General features: G+C 32.4%; 3 protein-coding genes across 5 annotated transcripts in view; 1 reads left to right on the top strand and 2 right to left on the bottom strand.

Annotated features, from left to right (window-relative positions):
- The window catches only part of LOC107754895 (von Willebrand factor A domain-containing protein 1-like), a 22,959-nt gene extending 20,513 nt beyond the window's left edge, over positions 1-2,446 (top strand). Inside the window, exon 6 of the mRNA XM_016571514.1 lies at positions 842-2,446. The gene's annotated coding sequence lies outside the window, so the exon portion shown is untranslated. The remainder of the gene's footprint in view (positions 1-841) is intronic.
- Positions 2,447-4,688: 2,242 nt separating this feature from the next.
- On the bottom strand, positions 4,689-10,571 carry LOC107754894 (OTU domain-containing protein 3). Of its 3 annotated transcripts, none has more exons than XM_016571513.1 (8): positions 10,279-10,571; positions 9,046-9,317; positions 8,744-8,892; positions 6,991-7,103; positions 6,786-6,908; positions 6,582-6,699; positions 6,304-6,498; positions 4,689-5,324 (listed from the first exon to the last, which is right to left on the bottom strand). In XM_016571513.1, exons 2-8 carry the CDS (start codon positions 9,249-9,251, stop codon positions 5,173-5,175), a joined length of 1,056 nt encoding a protein of 351 aa, XP_016426999.1. In that variant the 5' UTR covers positions 9,252-9,317; positions 10,279-10,571; the 3' UTR covers positions 4,689-5,172. The 3 variants fall into 3 exon arrangements, with proteins under 3 accessions (XP_016426999.1, XP_016426997.1, XP_016426996.1); XM_016571511.1 differs by having other exon boundaries at positions 4,689-5,337; positions 6,305-6,498; positions 6,591-6,699; positions 10,279-10,566; XM_016571510.1 differs by having other exon boundaries at positions 4,689-5,337; positions 6,305-6,498; positions 10,279-10,565.
- Positions 10,572-11,402: 831 nt separating this feature from the next.
- LOC107754890 (G0/G1 switch protein 2-like) lies at positions 11,403-13,463 on the bottom strand. Its single transcript, XM_016571498.1, has 2 exons — positions 13,370-13,463; positions 11,403-12,020 (listed from the first exon to the last, which is right to left on the bottom strand). The coding sequence occupies exon 2, from the start codon at positions 12,001-12,003 to the stop codon at positions 11,665-11,667; it is 339 nt and encodes a 112-aa protein (XP_016426984.1). The 5' UTR covers positions 12,004-12,020; positions 13,370-13,463; the 3' UTR covers positions 11,403-11,664.
- Between the last annotated feature and the right edge of the window lie 5,089 nt (positions 13,464-18,552).

Genomic DNA, 18,552 nt, shown 5'->3' with positions numbered 1-18,552 from the left:
ACGCGCATACGGCAGTTAGAGCAAGCTACAGAAAAGTGGTTATAACTTTTTAAATATGGATATGTTTATTAGAAAAACGCATTGATTCGCTACAGAAGGCCTTTATTTACCCCCCGGAGCCGTGTGAAGCACGTGCTTTCGCTGAGTACAACGATACAGCTTGAAAGATCAAAGACAATTTTTAATATAACTCCGACTGGATTCATCTGAAAGAAGAAAGTCATATACACCTAGGATGCATCGGGGGTGAGTGAAACGCAGTCTAATTTTAATTTTTGACTGAACTAACCCTTTAACCCTATAAAACCTGACATAAGAAATAATAGACAAAACTTTAAAAAAATCTACACAAAAAGTTTGCATATGTGTTTTTGTTGAGTATCATATTTGGGTCTGAGGAGGTTGTTATCAGGTCATCAGGTTTTTATGACTCACATAATATGATATAGGAGAATTCAGTCCAGTAAGTGTTCATCCTGAAATATTACTAACAATATAAAAGTTGTTTACTTTATAAAAATCAGTAAATATTTCACAGCAAAAAGACACGTGAACCACAACCTGAAGGTGGACTTTCTTACAGTGATCCTTTTTTTTTACTTGCAAAAAAAGTATAAACATGTTAGCAAAGTTTTGACATTGATAATTTAGAGACATTTGCGTATCAAATATAATACTGTAGGCTTTTTAGGGTTAAAGGTGAAGTGAGAAATTTTACCACAGAATTGCATGACATACATTGGATGGACAAACAAAAAGCAAATTATTAAGCTTTTTACCTTGCACTAATTTTTAAACAAACATTTATTATAATAAGCACCTTCTGTTTGTGTTACCACAGCTGCATTGACCTGGAACTGTGGAACGCCGTTCTGCCAAATACGAAAGATGGTGGAATGAACAACACCAAAAACTTCCCACAAATAGACAAGATGGGAGGACAGGGGAGTCCAGGACGCTGTAGCTGTTTGAATACTCATCACCCATAGATGGTGATCTTTAAACACACCCACACAACATGCACTGACAAACAAGCTCCTACCCACGCTTCTAACACAGAGACTAAATTAGTCTGAACTCAAAAGTGACCTTCTGAAGAATCAGACTTTTAAAGGAATGTTTGGGGTTCAAGTTCAGTGCTATTGACGGCTGAGATATGTGGCTTGCTGTGCATTACCGCAGACCAGAGTTTATATCTCGCAATTTGGACTTTGTTTCTTCCAATTCTTACTTTTTTCCCTAAAAATTGCATGAAATAAGGTCCGTGTAATGCTTCACAGTTCAATTTTAAGACCATATCGAGCAAATGCAAAAATGCAAAAATCAAACCAAACATTCATTTTTTTCAACTACTTCATAAATGAACAATTGCCATTTTCTTTCCTTTTTTCAATTTTACTTTTGCTAAATTGTGACTTCAGAAATGATCATTTGAATAAATAAAATCGAAACAATTTTCTTTTTTTTTTTTAATCTTACAATTTGCCTGTGGGCAGTACCATTAGCGTGGGGGTGTGGCCGCAGACTGTTTCACAAACGCTTAACGTGGCTTAATGTATCCTACTAAAACAGTGACACTGGAGGACACACCTTATTAATAATAAACATATAGGCTGCTATTTACAGACAAGCAGAATAGCCCAGAACATGAAAGCAAATTGCGCTAAATTGCACGTTAAGTGTTTTGTGCCCCACTGGAAACCTAAAGAAAATACGTGGCTCAATGGACTAAGACAGTGGTATAAATTAAAAAGCCCAAGCTCTGTATATTTATTAATACAATGTATTAATAAAATATAGGTTACTAGGTACAGGAAAGCAGATGAGAATATGAACGCTACACGCTAAACTGTTATCCTCCCATAGGCTTAATGGAAGAAGATGGTGTAAAAGTATGGCCAAATTCTGTATACACCTTATTAATGTTGCGAACTATATTGCCTTGCCTACTGGGAAGCAGATGTGACTCGGAATATGAAGTCTCAAGTTTTCGTTTTCCTCCCTTTCAAAACCATTATTTGAAAGTGGTTAATATGGCTTAATGCATTAAGACAGTGATTAAAAAAGCAAAGCATACACCTTATTAATAAAGCATAGCCTACTATTTACACACAAGCAGAAGAGCCCAGAATATGAACACAATGCGCAAGTTTCACGTGAAGCGTTTTCTATGGGAGGAAATCGCTTCACGGGAAATTTTGCGCGTTGCATTCATATTCAGACACGTAACGTGCAATTTAGCGCAATTTGCTTTCATATTCATATTTAGTAAACTGAAAAAAGGAGAGAAAATGGCAATTATTAATTTATGAACTGAAAAAAATGATTTTTTTTTTATTTTTGCATTTGCACCAGATCGTCTGAAAATTTAATTGTGAAGCGTTACACGGACCAAATAAACTCACAACTCTTTTTTTCTCACAATTCTGAGTTTAAATCTCGCCGTTTTTTTCTCAGAATTTTTTTTTTTTGTCGTAGAATAAAAAATTATAATTGTGACTTTTTCTTGCTATTGCAAGCCTTTATCTCACAATTCAGATTTTTTTTTAAAATTATGAATTATGAAGATATAAATAGAATTGCAAGATATAAACTCGCCATTCTTTTTTTCTCACAGCTCAATTTTCACTTTTTGTTTCTAAGAATTCTCGCAAATCTGTTTTTTTTGTTTGTTTCTTCTATGGAATAAAAAATAAAGTTAATTGTGACGTTTTCTTGCGAGTTTATATCTCACAGTTCAACCTTTTGCGAGTTCATATCTGACAATTTCGAGTTTATATCTCACAATTTGGACTTTGTTCCTTATAATTCTAAGGAAAAAAGTAAGAATTGCAAGATATAAACTGAATTGCTAGATATAAACTCAATTCTTTTTTGACACAATTCTGAGTGTATAATTAGATTTTTTTTCCTCAGAATTCTGAGTTTACATCTCATAATTGTTTTTGTTTTTTTTGTTTCCACCACAGAAAAAAGTTAATTGAAAGCTTTTTTTTCTTGCTTATTTCTCACAATTCTCAGTTTATATCCAACAATTCTGAGAAAAGAAGTCTGAATTATGAGAGGAAAAGTCGCAAATACCCTTTTATTATTCCTTTATTACAGTAATGCACTTATAATAGAAGTCTATGGGACAAGACATTAAACAGTCCGTTGTTAGTATCCTTGTGCATTTTGAGTGAAAGTTACAGGGTTTACCAACTTTATATGGTCATGAGAGAAAGACTTTGACAAAATTAGCTATTTTATCATGCAGCTATATTCGAAACTGTGTGTATTTTAACATTTATGTGCAGTTTCTTTTACCACTTCTTCCAAATGAACCCATGATATTCCTTTAAATTGTCAGAATGTTTACGTATTAGAAATGTAAGTTTTTATTAAGAGTTATATCTCCAAAGCAATAGTATGTAAATATCCTACTAATGCTTTTTGAGTTATATTTATCAGAGATATAGTTGGTTACTGTATATTCTAGATTTCTCCATACAGTTTGGAAATGGGAACAATAAGACGGTTTTAGGGGGAATCTGAATTACTTCTATCACTGGTTTTTCTTTAAGGTCAATGCATATATTGTAACCCTGCTTGAGTTACACGTTACCATAACTACAGATTTTGTTAGCAGTGAAACTCTGAAAATCTGGCACGGATTTTAATCACTGTGGCTAAGTATTAAGACTTTGCAGATGTTAGTTGCAGATGTTTTCTGGTTCAAAAGGGCCACGACTGGTTTGTTTGAAGGAAAGTGACTCTTTCAGTGGGTCAAGCTTTTCCCTGTGCATGCATACTGTAGACTGGATTTATCATTCATAGGAGAATGTTTTTCTCTGTAGTTGTGTCTTAACAGGCAAACATATGTTCGCAGGCTGGATCAAGGTCTTAAAACAGTGTTTAAGAATAGATCATTTCATTCGTACAGTCTTTAATGGTTTTCATCCCATTTCAGTGTCATTATGCAGGAATTTGTAGCTATTCAAAAAATTCAGCATCTGATATTTTGTGTCTGTTTGTTGCAACATAATGACAAGTTGGGCTTTCTGTATTATGAAAAGGTGCTTGTTCATTCCCATGCTTGGCTGCACGTCTTACACATCACTGTTTTCAAAAAGTTTTTAGTTATTAAATAACAACAAAAACAAAAATCTAAATTTCAATCCATGTCTGCTTTTGTTTCTAAAGCTCTGCGTAATGTGTAATATTTATGCTTTATATTTTAGTTTAGATTTGATGATATTTATTTGCTAAATAAGAATGAAATAATTTATTATTAGCTCATGAAAAATGGGGGCAAAAACAAAAGTGTTGCGTTTATAATTTTGTTCAGTATATATATATATTTTTTTCTTGCAATTACCACTATTTATGTCATTAGATTCACATTACAAAAACACACAACTCATTTTTCCATTACTGTAATACAGTCATTTATGATGTTATAGTTAAAGAAGATTCATTTAAAGAAGATAACATTCTTAAAATAATATTTTGCTTCACAGGAATGATAAAAGGACTTAGCTGTCACAAAATGCAAATTCTAAATGGTCCTAAAATAGCTTCTTTTCTCCTTTTTATTTATTTATTTATTAATAAATGCTTTTTATGCTTTAAGCAAATTAACATTTCTGTTTTGAGATGAAAAATGACCTGTTCATGACCAATTTCACCCTTTTAGAGAATAATTTTTAATAGTACACAATTTAAATCCCATTTGAAAAGTTTATTTATAGAATTCCACTGCAGAATATGATGTTGCCCAACTGTTTGAAAATGAAACGCTAAATTTAAACAATGATAATTCGAATGCAGAAACTGAATGTAGAACCAGAACTGAAAGTGTTTAAAACAAATGAATCAAATACCCCGACAGGCTTAAACAGTGGTCCATAATTAATCTTAAACTCTTTCTCCTCTCAATATTTTGATTCCCTTTCCAAGTGTTCTTTGGCTGAGCTCAGATGGGTCAACTGAAATTAATGAGGGTTAATGTTTGACTATGTCTGGTACAAAAATGCAGCCGCTAGCAATCTCAAGCCTGACGCATCTTGACATCATCTCATGCTAAAGAAACGCACCCTCAATCATACAACACATTCCCTGTACATTTAAATTATACGTTTCTGGATCATTCCACAGTGTACGGACCACCTAAAACGGTTTCCCATGTTTGCTCTAGATGCTCAGGGTGTTGAGCGCTGGCACAAGAGTGACGGCTTCAGGTACGTTCTGATTATGATCATGTGACCCACTGCCCTGTAAAACCTTCTGTCTATGTCTCTCCTCCTGACGTTTCTTCTTTTCTAGGCGCTGTTGCTCTTTCCTTTGTTTATTAGAGAGCTAAAAAGCAGAAAAAAAAATACAAGAAAACTTTATAATATTAGTTCTTTCCATCCAGGGTTATTATAGTTAACTAAAACGATTAAAAAAAAGTTTTCATTACTCGAAATAAAATACTTCAATATTTTCATTACTTGAAATAAAATTTAGTTTAACCTGATGTACTAAAATAACTAAAACTGAAATAAAAATCAATAAAAACTATATAGACATAATTAAAAAATAATTGTAATAATAAATGAATGGTTACACTTTATTTTAAGGTGTCCTTGTTACACTGTAATTATGCATTTAAGTACTGAGTAATATTAATTATTAACTACATGTACTTACTATAGGGTTAGGTTAGGATTAGAGTGTGGCTTTGGGTTACTTGCATGTAATTATGCACAAATAATTGTTATTATAATAAGTAAGTACATGTAATATGTGTAACAAGGACACCTTAAAATAAAGTGTTACCAAATGAACTATATATATATATAAATTAGTTTGTATTATTTTTCATTCAGTTTCAGTTTAGTTATTTTAAACTTCAATTGAAACTAAACAAAAATTTTGCCTTGGAAACTAAATGAAATAAATTAAGTTTTTTAGATACTTTTTTGTCAGTTACCATTTATTTTATTTTAATTAATGCAATTTTACTTATTTCAGCTAGTTGGCAAGGTTTTCGCATTTTCGTTTAGTTTAACTGTACTAAAATGTACTATGATGAAATAAAATAACTAAAACTGAAATAATAAAAACTACAGACATTTTTAAATAAAGGTATCTAATAAAACCTAATTAAAATAAAAAACAGAAAATTACTAAAACTTTAAAGTTACAATAAAAACACAATATAAATATAAATCAAAATATTATTTAAAGCTATAATGGTATCTAAATAATACTAAAATAACACTGTTTCCATCTGAGACTTTTAAATATTACATATTTTATCATTCAAAACTTTCTCAGTCACCTTGGGTTTATGTGAGATGCTGCCCTCTGTTGACGACGTGTTTTCACTACATTCAGCCTGCATGCCTTGACATAAAGGGTGTGTCCCTGAAGCACAATCTCTCTGTGATGATTGGTTGTTTAGTTCAGACTCCAGCCAATCACTGTGGTACGTCTGTGATGTGGCACTTGATTGACACAGATTGTCCGACTGACCTGCGGACACAAAAGAGTGGTGAGAGGAGCACATTGAGAGCGAAGGAAACCGAATTAAAACAGTGATTTTAAGATTGACTGGCTGTCGGTACAGAGAACGGTCAAGATCAGCTCTTCATCTTCAGAGAGAGAGCGTGAGGGAGAGGCGCCTCTCGTATTTTCCTTCAGACCGTCTCCAAAGCGTCTGGAATTATTCAGACTCTATCCATAGAAAAAAGACACTTGCCTTCAGAAAATGTCAGACTGTGGTTCGTGTATGTGACTGATGTTTGTTTAGCCGGACAGACCTCTATACGCAGATGTGCCGGACTCTCAGAGTTGTCTCCAATCTTTCGGACGCTGTCATAATGGTCTCCATAGCGATATGCGATGTGTAGCTCACGGCATGAAGGCTTCTCTGTACCATTAATCTGAATGTAAAAAAAAAATTATTAAACCATTAATAGAAACACATTAGAATGAAATGAATCAGATAAATAAATGCTCCATCACCTCCCACAAAGGAGCGTTCAGCTGATGAATAACCACTTTCAACTGCTGGCTGCGAGCGAAGGCCACGATGGCGTCGTTACCGGCAAACGTACCCTGCTGTGAGAGGTTTGACACTGAGAAACAAAAACGACAAAGACTTAGAATAGCTGGATAACAGGACACACACACACACACACATATATATATATACTATATATATATATATATATATACACACACACACACTTTTATTTATTTACTTAATTTATATTTGTTTATTTTACAAAAATAAATATATATAACAATTTTATAATTTTTTTTCATTTTAACATTGTTTTATATATTTTATATTTTCTCTGGTTGTTTACTGGTTCCAGTGTTATTGTATTATCATTAATAGTAATACAGTATTACATTACTGACGTCATATTTCATATGTCGAATTCGTTTTTATTTTTACATTTTCTATTTTTATTTTAATCTTAGTTTAAGTTTTATTAAAGGGGTCATATGATGCTGCTAAAAAGAACATTATTTTGTGTATTTGGTGTAATGAAATGTGTTTATGCGGTTTAAAGTTAAGACTTTAGTCTTTGCAACTTTACAGATCTTCTTTATGCACCAAGAGCTTGTAACACTCTAAAGAGAAAGGAAAAAATGAAATAGCATCATATGACCCCTTTAACTCAGTCAGTTTTATTAGTTTAAAAAATATGTGTCTATTTAGTTATTTATCCAGTTTAGTTATTAGTGTGTTTCTATTTAGTTATTTTTTATTTCAGTTTTAGTTTAGTTATTTTCAACAAACTTTAACTAAAACTAAACAAAAATTAAAAATGCTGCCTTGGAAACGGATAGGTTGAGGGTTTTTTAAAAAAAAAATTTTATTGCAAGTTTTAACTAGATTTATATATATATATATATTTTTTTTTTTTTCTGGTTGTTTATAGGCTGCCTTGGAAACTAACCGAAATAAAAATAGGGTTTAGTTTTTTTTGCTTGTTTGGTTTTTTAATTTGATTTATTTTCATTTGATTTATTTTATATTTTTTTACTGCAAGTTCTTGTTTATAGGCTGCCTTGGAAACTAACCGAAATAAAAATAGGGTTAAGTTTTTTTTGCTTGTTTGTTTTTTTAATTTGATTTATTTTCATTTGATTTATTTTATATTTTTTTACTGCAAGTTCTAACTAGATTTTTTTTTATATATAAACACATTTTATATTTTTCTGGTTGTTTATAGGCTCCAGTGTTATTGTAGTATCATTAATACAGTATTGATGTCATATTTTAAATTAGTTTTTTTCTTCTATATATAGTCCATTTTTATGTTAATCTTTACGTGTTAGTACTTTTGATGTGTGTTTTTGTCAGTTTTATTATTTTAAAACTATGTGTCTATTTAAGGTTATATTTGTTAGTTTTTTTAACTTTTGGTTTTACTTAAGTTATTTTCAACTAAAACTTCAACCGAAACTAACAAAATGAGAAATGCTGCCTTGGAAACTAACTGAAATAAAATACTCTTATTTAATTTCAATTAACGTAAATATTTCAGTTAACAATAAAACATGTCAAATGCCTGTAGCACAAATGTTTTTTTTCCCCCAAAGTAAAAAATATAAATAAGCAATATTAATAGCGATGCTTGACTAAGCAAACACTACTAATTAACTACTAACAGTAATTTACGAGGTTAATGTGAGTTGCAATGCAATCCGATTTAAGTTTCAGTTTATTTTGGATTTATGGCAACACACACACTTCTCTTACAATGCTGTGTGAATGGCACATCATCTTCAACGAAGGGCTCGAAGTCCTGGCTGTTCGTCATCATGTACTGTACCATCTCCTGCCGCAGACGCAGGTGACCTTGCGAATGTCCCTCCAGCTGATCTCCAAGAGCCCGGAACAAACAGTTCCTGTGGGAGAACATGAGAAACAGAAGCTCGACTCCTTAAAGATCTCATACTCTATATCAGTGTTTCTCAACTGGTGGGTCGCGACCCAAAAGTGGGCTGCGAGACCATTCTGAGTGAGTATGTAAAGTCAAAGAAACAGTCCTCCACACATACCCGTCTCCAGGCACCTCTCGCAGTTTAAGCCCCAGAGCCTGAAGCTGGTTGGAGAAGCTGACAAACTCCTCTCCATCGTCTCCTCCTGGAGGTCTGTTCTTCTTGTCTTTGGCCAGAGCCCGCCGGGCCGCCCTCTCGTCTCTCTTCCTCTCTAATTCATACTTCCTGTTTCCCTTTATGGGCTTCCCTGTCTGTTTCCTTGACATGATGGAGCTGCTGTACTACACCCGGTGAGGACATACGTTTATCTATCACACACGCAAAACTGCAACCTGAAAGAATCACAACATCGTACAAACAGTTACGACAATTCAATATGACACACAAACATAAAAAAGTGTGATATGCAATGCATAAGCCTAACAGAAATGATCATGGTATACAGTTAGCGTTACTATTTCTTCAAACATTATTGTAAGTTCATAATAGATAAATATAGAATCACATTCAAAGAGTGTAAAAGCTTTGTTTTTCTTTTTTGATGTATGTGGTGCCTAAACCCAAAATTACTTAAATATAATAATCATAATAATGTTACAAGACCAATATAACAAAAACAACAACAATAATGCTATTTTTCTATATTTATACAGATTTCTTCTTTCATTTTTTCAATATTTACCAATATAATCTTTTTTTTTTTTTTTCAGATTTAATACTAATACTTAACAGTAAGCATGCATATCCACTTTTATTCATCCTAGCAAAAATGTATCATGGTAATCATAGTTTCTTTTAGAATATCTAAAGTATTAAAGTTACTATGACTGTAAAATCATAACGAATGAAAATGGAAACATTTTACTGTAAAATCACTAATGAATATCTCATCCAAATGATGCAAGTAGCTTTCAATTTCTTTTCCTTTCCATTTTTTTAAATGACGGTCATGGCAAATACCACAATAATGAAAATACTTTGGTCGTTTGATTAATTGTTTCCATTCATACCCATTTCTCAAGTATGATCTGAGACCATATCGAAAGTCTTAAATCACGGCCTTTTCAATATGTACGTATGGAAGAGATAGATAAATGTGTAACAAATCCACCAGAGACAATTTTAAAATTAAGTACTATAAATATCAGACGAAATATGGTCTGACAAGGAACCGCAGCGTGATGCTTCAGAAATGTCGCGTAATTGACGTCTCTTAGCAGCGTTTAAACGACAGAACGAGGAAGTTTGTTGAAGAGAAAAGACAATTAAAGTGTGTCACACAACTGTACTCACATTATCAGATGACAGTAAGAAACACGAACAATGAACGACAATTTCAACACTAACTCCAGTAAATCCCACTCTGAGCTGGCCAGGGTTTGTTTACTTCCTAAAGAACCCGGACCTCAATTCCGGTTCCGGCTTTGCTTTCAAAATAAAAGACACGACCTCGAGAAGTCATAAAAAGTTTCAAATTAGAATATTTCTCTTAAAATTGTTATTTCTGGATGCTAAATGCATGTAGGATCATCTTTAAGCAATGTCACAAGCTTTCGAAATCTTTTTAATTTTTGATGGGTGTCTAGAAAAACGTTACATAAATAAATACATAATTATTATTGTTGTTTGCAATTTAAATGCAATCTATTGAATTAAGATATATAATAATTAATAGTAATCTTTTTTATACTAATGCATTATGTGTATATTATTTAATTATTTTTCTCACACAAAGAATGTGAATCACTAGTTAAATTCTGAATCCTAGTCCAGCTATAATTAGTTTATAATAAGTTTTTTAAACTTCTGTCTTTTCCTACTCAGACGAGATATTTGTAGTGTACTTTAATCACCACCACTTCACATTTTTTATTTATTTTTTTCAGAAAGAAAGTAAACGGAGAACATTTCATTTATTAGATTTGTCTTTATGTGAAAATCAGTTCCACATAAGCACAAATGAGAAAAGACTGAATATGAATCATAATATCATCTACAACGGAGTGACTGAGATTGAGCAAATATGTATTTATTTTATGGCAGTAAAAGAGAGCACACTCTACACATGACTTCTATACATCCTTTATAAATAATTATCATCTGATAAAAAATCCTTACACCATCTAAACAGACATACGTAACAGCCGTAAACTATCAAGTCGTTATTTCCCTCTCCCTGCTGCTCTGCAGCTCTCAGTACAATTAAACTTCTGTCTTTTCCTACTCAGACGAGATATTTGTAGTGTACTTTAATCACCACCACTTCACATTTTTTATTTATTTTTTTCAGAAAGAAAGTAAACGGAGAACATTTCATTTATTAGATTTGTCTTTATGTGAAAATCAGTTCCACATAAGCACAAATGAGAAAAGACTGAATATGAATCATAATATCATCTACAACGGAGTGACTGAGATTGAGCAAATATGTATTTATTTTATGGCAGTAAAAGAGAGCACACTCTACACATGACTTCTATACATCCTTTATAAATAATTATCATCTGATAAAAAAATCCTTACACCATCTAAACAGACATACGTAACAGTCGAAAACTATCAAGTCGTTATTTCCCTCTCCCTGCTGCTCTGCAGCTCTCAGTACAATAACTGTGTTCCTCGCGGGTCATTTTGGCTCAGCTTTCTTCACGTAGCATTAACAGCAGCAGGGCATGAGCCTTATGAAGCATGAGCTCTGAAACTCATCCGCCTCTGTCTGTTCACCGGCAGTCCCTTAGCCTCGGCCTCCATCACCTCATCCATCTCCTCATCTTCAGGGATGCTGGTTTGTGGCTCCTGGACCTGCTCCTTCACCGGTATGAGCTCCCGCACCTTCAGCATCTCAAAGTCAGGCTCCTCGTGGTCAGGGAAAAGGGAAGAGGCCACCTGGACCACGCCGCTCACCATTCCCAGGACGGCGAACATGCCGCCCACTAGATAGACCTTCAGAGAGCCCTTGGAGGGACCGGCACTCAGCATTTCCTTAGCAAAAGGGATGAGCTCATGCATAGTGTCCATTTCAGGTTTAGTTACGTCTGTGAAAGAAAAACAAAATCAAAGGTCAGGATAAGAAAACATGACAATTAAATAAATCATTGTAGCAAATAGTGCTGATAATAAGTCTTATCCTAAAAACGACATAAAATGCGGTTCATAAATCACTTTATTTTCATATTTCAGTGGGATATTTAATTCGAATATTTTTCAAATTATGCATGATAAGATAAAGCTGAGATAAATACCAGGGTTGTCATAGCCAACTAAAACTGAAACTATAATTAAAACCATAAAAGAAACAATCATTACGTGACTGAAATAAAGTAAACTTATTTCAGTTAATTTCCAAAGCAACATTTCTCAGTTTAATGTAGTTGAACTTGATGTAGTAAAATGATTCAAACTAAACCTAAAATAAAAATGAATAAAAACTATGTACATAAAATATATAATATAAATCTAAAATTATATTTAAATATTACATATTAGATATAATCTAAAAGTAGTAGTGCTGTCAAACGATTAATCGCGATTAATCGCATCCAAAATAAAAGTTTTTGTTTACATAATATATGAGTGTGTACTGTGTATATTTATTATGTATATATACATACAAACACATGCATGTATATATTTAGGAAAAATATGTTATGTTTTTATATGAAATATCTTTATATATAATATAAAATATAATAATATAAATATATACATTTAAATAATTAAAAAAATATTTACTGTGTGTGTATTTATATATACTTAATATATATACACAGTACACACACATATGTTATGTAAAGAAAAACTTTTATTTTGGATGCGATTAATCGCGATTAATCATTTGACAGCACTAAAAATTATATCTAAAATATTTTTTAAAACATATATAAAAACAACAAAACCACAGCAAAATTACTAAAACAGAAAATATAAAAACTGACTTAAAATATTAAGAAAAACTATAATAGTATCTCAATTATACTAAAATAACACTGGTAAATACTACTATATAGAAGGTTCAACCTTAGTTATTAATTTAACAACATGATTCTTCCATGATTATTTCAACCAAAACTATCAGATGTGAGCTGCCTGTGACTTGTTCTTTTTCACTTCAAAAAATGTAAAATACATTTATCAGTATTTTTACTGTAAAATTGCATAAAAACTCCATTCAGTCTTTCACAGTTTTTCACCATATAGAATAAGGGAAATTATTGGAAAGTAAATAAATAAATAGCTGGGTTTGTCCATATAGCATTTTAATAGTCTATTACAATTTCAATTAAAATCATTTTTAAAGTGTATATGTTCAATTTTACAGCATCTAAGCGGAAAAGAATATTCATGTTTTAAAAAAACAACAATAATACGCAAAACATTTACTCACTTGCAAAACGTTGCAGAACCCGCTCAGATGATAAGTCCTTGTTAAGGTTTATCCTCCGAGTTTCTTTTGCTGGGTGCTGGAGGTACAGATGCTCTGTCTATTTAAGGCCAGCGGTCGCCTGTCGACGCCCACTTCACATGAATATTCATGAGGCTGGAGAGGAGATGCAACTTTTGTCCAAGTTGCTTCATGTGAGCGGTGAATGACTGCAGGGCTGCTGGAGAAATGATGAAGCCTGTCTGCCAAATTTCAACAATAGCATTACCATTGTACTTCCATAGTGTTTCCATATAGTGTGTGCAATTAAAAATAGCATTACTGTAGAACCTTAGTAAGTAAAGGGAAATAAAAATGCATGTCATTAGCTGTCAGAAAACATTAATGGTAAGTTCCTACTGTTTGTTGTTTTTAGACAGGAAATTAGACTGTGATAAGAGCCGCCACATCATTGGCTGTAATGACCTTTACTCCACTGCCCTCTGCTCATGCTCTTATATTAACAAACCTGACGAATGTACAACCAATAATATTACAATAAAGTTTATTGTACACTAACGCAGTCGTTCTGAACTGCTTCAAACGTAAACAAAAATGTCCTTCAAATGAAGAAGTTAAATATTAATATTGCCGTGAGCTGCATTTTTTTTTTTATATAATTATATTTTATATAAAACATATTTGAATGTTTTATTCTTTTTTACTTTTTTATTTTATATTATAATTTTATGTATAATTTTCTATATTTATCACAAAAACCTTTCCAAGGGTATAATGCTGTATTTATGCTGCATTATTTATTTTTCAGAAGCCAGTGATTTTGCATTAAGAAAGTTCTGAAATGTATTATTATTACAATGAACTGCATTTTTAAAATGTAATAAATTTCAATATAATTAAATTTGATATTAAATATATTGTAATATGAGTTTTATTCTTAATATTTTGATTATCTTTGATCACAAAAATGATCATTACGACTATGCAACAGTATAATGCTGTATTTATGCTATATTATTAATTTAACTGTTTTAGATGTTTTATTTAAAAACACTTTTTATTGTAATAAAAATGTCAAAATAATAACATTTTATTTAAAATATATTTCATCATATGTTTTATTCTTACTATTTATTATTATATTTATTTGTAATTTTGATATTTATCACAAATTAAAATGAACATTAAGACTGCAATGGTGTAATGCTGTATTATTTATTGAACTCGTTGTGCAGTATATGCAAAGTTATCAGCAGTTCAAAAGCAAAACATGCCCTTTATGCCAAAATGAATGATATTGGTCAATGATTTTGCATTAGGAAGGTTCTCAAGTGCTTCAAAAGTAAACAAAAATGTCTTTCAAATATAATATGGAATGCAATAATGTTATCCTAAACTGCATTTTTTTATTTAATCGAGTAAATTTAAATATAATTACATTTTATATAAAATATAGTTTAATACATGTTTTATTCTTACTATTTTATTTTCTCTATTTTTAATTTTTACATTTATGACAATTAAGCATGAACATTAAGGACATGTAATTATGAGTTTTCTTTGTTATGCTAACCACAATATGCCATTTGTGCCAATATGAATCATATAGGTTACTGCAATAGCTTTTTCTTTAGAATCAGGTCTTATTATTTCAGAGTAAGTGCTTATGCATTAAAATGATTTTGCGCTTGTAAACAGCAAACATGCTGACCTTTCACTTTCAGTAACATCCCAACTCCAGCACCTCCAGGAGTAAAACTCATCATTGCTGTGCCTCTGGGGAGGCTGCTTGCGTATGAGGTGAGAGGGCATGCTGGGTAACAGGACTCACTGTAGACATGCTGTAGTGGTTGTGACTCTGAGGACTTTTGACCCGTTTCGCTGTGATATGTGCCATGCTCTCTTCCCTAGATGCACAGACAGTGTTGGGAAACCACGTTCAACGCGCGCAGCCCGTGCGGACGGACTGACGGTTCACACTGTACACAGGAAGAAACTCATTAACAATCACGTGACTCAGAGCAATATACACTACATCTGAGATCACAATGTTCTCATGTTACTGATAACAGCGTTGTAGTAGTTTGATGTTTATATACAAAGTGTGAAGCTAAACATAGGCTAGGGCAGAAAGTTTTTTTTTTTTTTTTTAGAAATTGATATGCTACTTTTATTCAGCAAGGCTGCATTAAATTGATCCAAAGTGACAAGACTTTTATAATGCTACAAAATATTTCCATTTCAAATAAATGATCATTTGAACCTTTTTCATCAAGAAAAAATAGTTCCTACAAAAATATGAAGCAGCACAACTGTTTTCAACATGGATAATAATCAGAAATGTTTCTTGAGCAGCAAATCAGCATATCAGACTGATTTCTGAAGGATCATGTGACACTGAAGACTGGAGTAATGATGCTGAAAATTCAGGAATAAATTACATTTTACAATACATTCAAATAGAACACTGTTATTTTAAGTTGTAATAACATTTCACAATATTACTGTTTTTACTGTATTTTTGATCGAATATTTGCAGCCTTGGTGAGAGACTTCTTTCATTAAAAATCTTACTGACCCCGCACTTTTAAATAAAATATTCAAATATGCCTATGCCCAAAACTGCTGTTGAATCCAACACTCAAATATGATGCCAAAAATAGTCAAATGTTTAAAAAATGGCAAATATTTTATTTAATTTTTATATATTTACCACATCATTAGTAAACAGATGGCAGTAAATGTCGGTAAGACCGATCATACCATCAGCCGTCTGTCCTTCACCTGCCCCTAAACCTACCCCTCACAGATTTTCAAAAAACTTCATTATGTGTGATTTATTAGCTTGTTTACCCGTGTGGACCTCAATTTAGGTGTGAGTCTGTGTGTATTCAGGTTTAAGTCCCCACCAGAATAGAAAAACAGGTACACACACACACACACACACACACACACACTCAGCTGTAAGATGACAGTGATGATGACTAAACAGTCTGGTGCTAATCTGAGCTCAGGTGAGTGAGCTGCACGTCTAGGTCAGCCGCTGTATTGAGGTCAGTCAGAATTTGTTTACTGGGACCATCACAATATGTTAAAGGGGTCATGACGTGGATTTTTATTTATTTATTTATTTTATTTAATATGTTCCGTGAGGTTCACATTTTGATCCTCAGATCCAAAGTGTGATTTTTTTTTTTTTTGGTTTGTAGTTTTTCAGTTCAGATTTACATTTCATGAAATTTAAAAGTCTAATATTTATACAATCAATTACACAAAAAGTAATAAACAAACAAAAAATTTTTTAAATATAAGTCATTTTTTATTTCGGGTTTCCGGCCAAGTGCATCCTGAATATTTGGCCCAGAATTTTCATTTTGGTACATCCCTAATCCTATATGCAACATCCTATATACTCAAATTATTCAAATTAACACACATTTAAAGTGAGAGATATATACATATACACGTATTTTTAAAATATAACATATGTAACAAATTAACCAAAAAGTATTAGAATTAAAGATAAACAAATAATTATATAAAACAAATTAAAGATCTTTAAAAATATATTTTTTAAATGGCCTATTTTCATAAGTACAGGGTAAAATCAATACAATATAGGTGTATAAACGAATTAATAAACATTTAAAGGGAGATTAAGAACAGACACACCAGATGTCAGAAATCAGATTAATTTACATATTGGAAAATAAAACAATTAGATGACAAATGAAATAGCTAAAAGGTAAAAAAAAAAAAAAGATTAAGATTAAGATTAAGAAAAGTCTATTTTCATGCCAATAACAGGTTAAACTGAATAAAATATAGATTTTTTAATCACTGATGTCACATGGACTGTTCCACCAATGTCCTAACGTTACCTTTCTGGCCTGGCAATATTTCAGTTACATTGCTGTCTATGCAGGGGCAGAAAGCCTTCGGATTTTAATCAAAAATATCTTAATTTGAGTGATGAGCGAACGTGTTACGGGTTTGGAACGACATGAGGGTGAGTAATTAATGACAGAATTAAATTTTTTTGGTGAACTATCCCTTTAATGGAGAGTTTCACTGGTTGGCAGACCACCTTATGTTCGTAGATTTGTGTTGGATGTTTCGATGTGGACAGCACATTAAAGTGATTATTACGTCTTGAATATGGATATTTTTCTTACAAAAACGCATCGATTCGCTACAGGAGGCCTTTGTTCACCCCCCGGAGCCATGTGAGTCTCTTTTTTTTTATGGATGGGCGCTTTTTATTTCACTTCTTTGGGACTGATGCACTGAAACACCCGCAGACTGCAATGATAGAGCTTGGAATAGCCAGGGCAATTTTTAATTTAACTCAGACTGGATTCGTCTGAAAGAAGAAAGTCATATACACCTAGGATGCCTCGGGGGTGAGTAAAACACAGCCTAATTTTCATTTTTGGGTGAACTAACATAAAACAATTAGATGACAAATGAAATAGCTAAAAGGTAAAAAAAAAAAAAAGATTAAGATTAAGATTAAGAAAAGTCTATTTTCATGCCAATAACAGGTTAAACTGAATAAAATATAGATTTTTTAATCACTGATGTCACATGGACTGTTTCACCAATGTCCTAACGTTACCTTTCTGGGCCTGGCAATATTTCAGTTACATTGCTGTCTATGCAGGGGCAGAAAGCCTTCGGATTTGATCAAAAATATCTTAATTTGAGTGATGAGCGAACGTGTTACGGGTTTGGAACGACATGAGGGTGAGTAATTAATGACAGAATTAAATTTTTTTGGTGAACTATCCCTTTAATGGAGAGTTTCACTGGTTGGCAGACCACCTTATGTTCGTAGATTTGTGTTGGATGTTTCGATGTGGACAGCACATTAAAGTGATTATTACGTCTTGAATATGGATATTTTTCTTACAAAAACGCATCGATTCGCTACAGGAGGCCTTTGTTCACCCCCCGGAGCCATGTGAGTCTCTTTTTTTTTATGGATGGGCGCTTTTTATTTCACTTCTTTGGGACTGATGCACTGAAACACCCGCAGACTGCAATGATAGAGCTTGGAATAGCCAGGACAATTTTTAACAAATTTTATAACTCTGACTGGATTCGTCTGAAAGAAGAAAGTCATATGCACCTAGGATGACTTGAGGGTGAGTAATTTATGGGCTAATTTTCATTTTTGGGTGAAC

The sequence above is a fragment of the Sinocyclocheilus rhinocerous genome, unplaced genomic scaffold, assembly GCF_001515625.1.
Source record: "Sinocyclocheilus rhinocerous isolate Xijiao unplaced genomic scaffold, SAMN03320098_v1.1 scaffold2788, whole genome shotgun sequence".
Classification (NCBI taxonomy): Eukaryota; Metazoa; Chordata; class Actinopteri; order Cypriniformes; family Cyprinidae; genus Sinocyclocheilus; species Sinocyclocheilus rhinocerous.
Note: the sequence above shows the minus strand (reverse complement) of the source record. Positions and strands in the feature narration are given on the sequence as shown.

Coding starts and splice junctions, on each gene's coding strand:
- LOC107754894 (XM_016571510.1), bottom strand. CDS start 9,251: ATGTCAAGGAAACAGACAGGGAAGCCCATAAAGGGAAACAGGAAGTAT. Junction 6,909..6,990: donor TGAACGCTCCTTTGTGGGAG/GTGATGGAGCAT, acceptor TTTTACATTCAG/ATTAATGGTACAGAGAAGCC. Junction 5,338..6,304: donor GCATCTCACATAAACCCAAG/GTGACTGAGAAA, acceptor TCTGCTTTTTAG/CTCTCTAATAAACAAAGGAA.
- LOC107754890 (XM_016571498.1), bottom strand. CDS start 12,003: ATGGACACTATGCATGAGCTCATCCCTTTTGCTAAGGAAATGCTGAGT.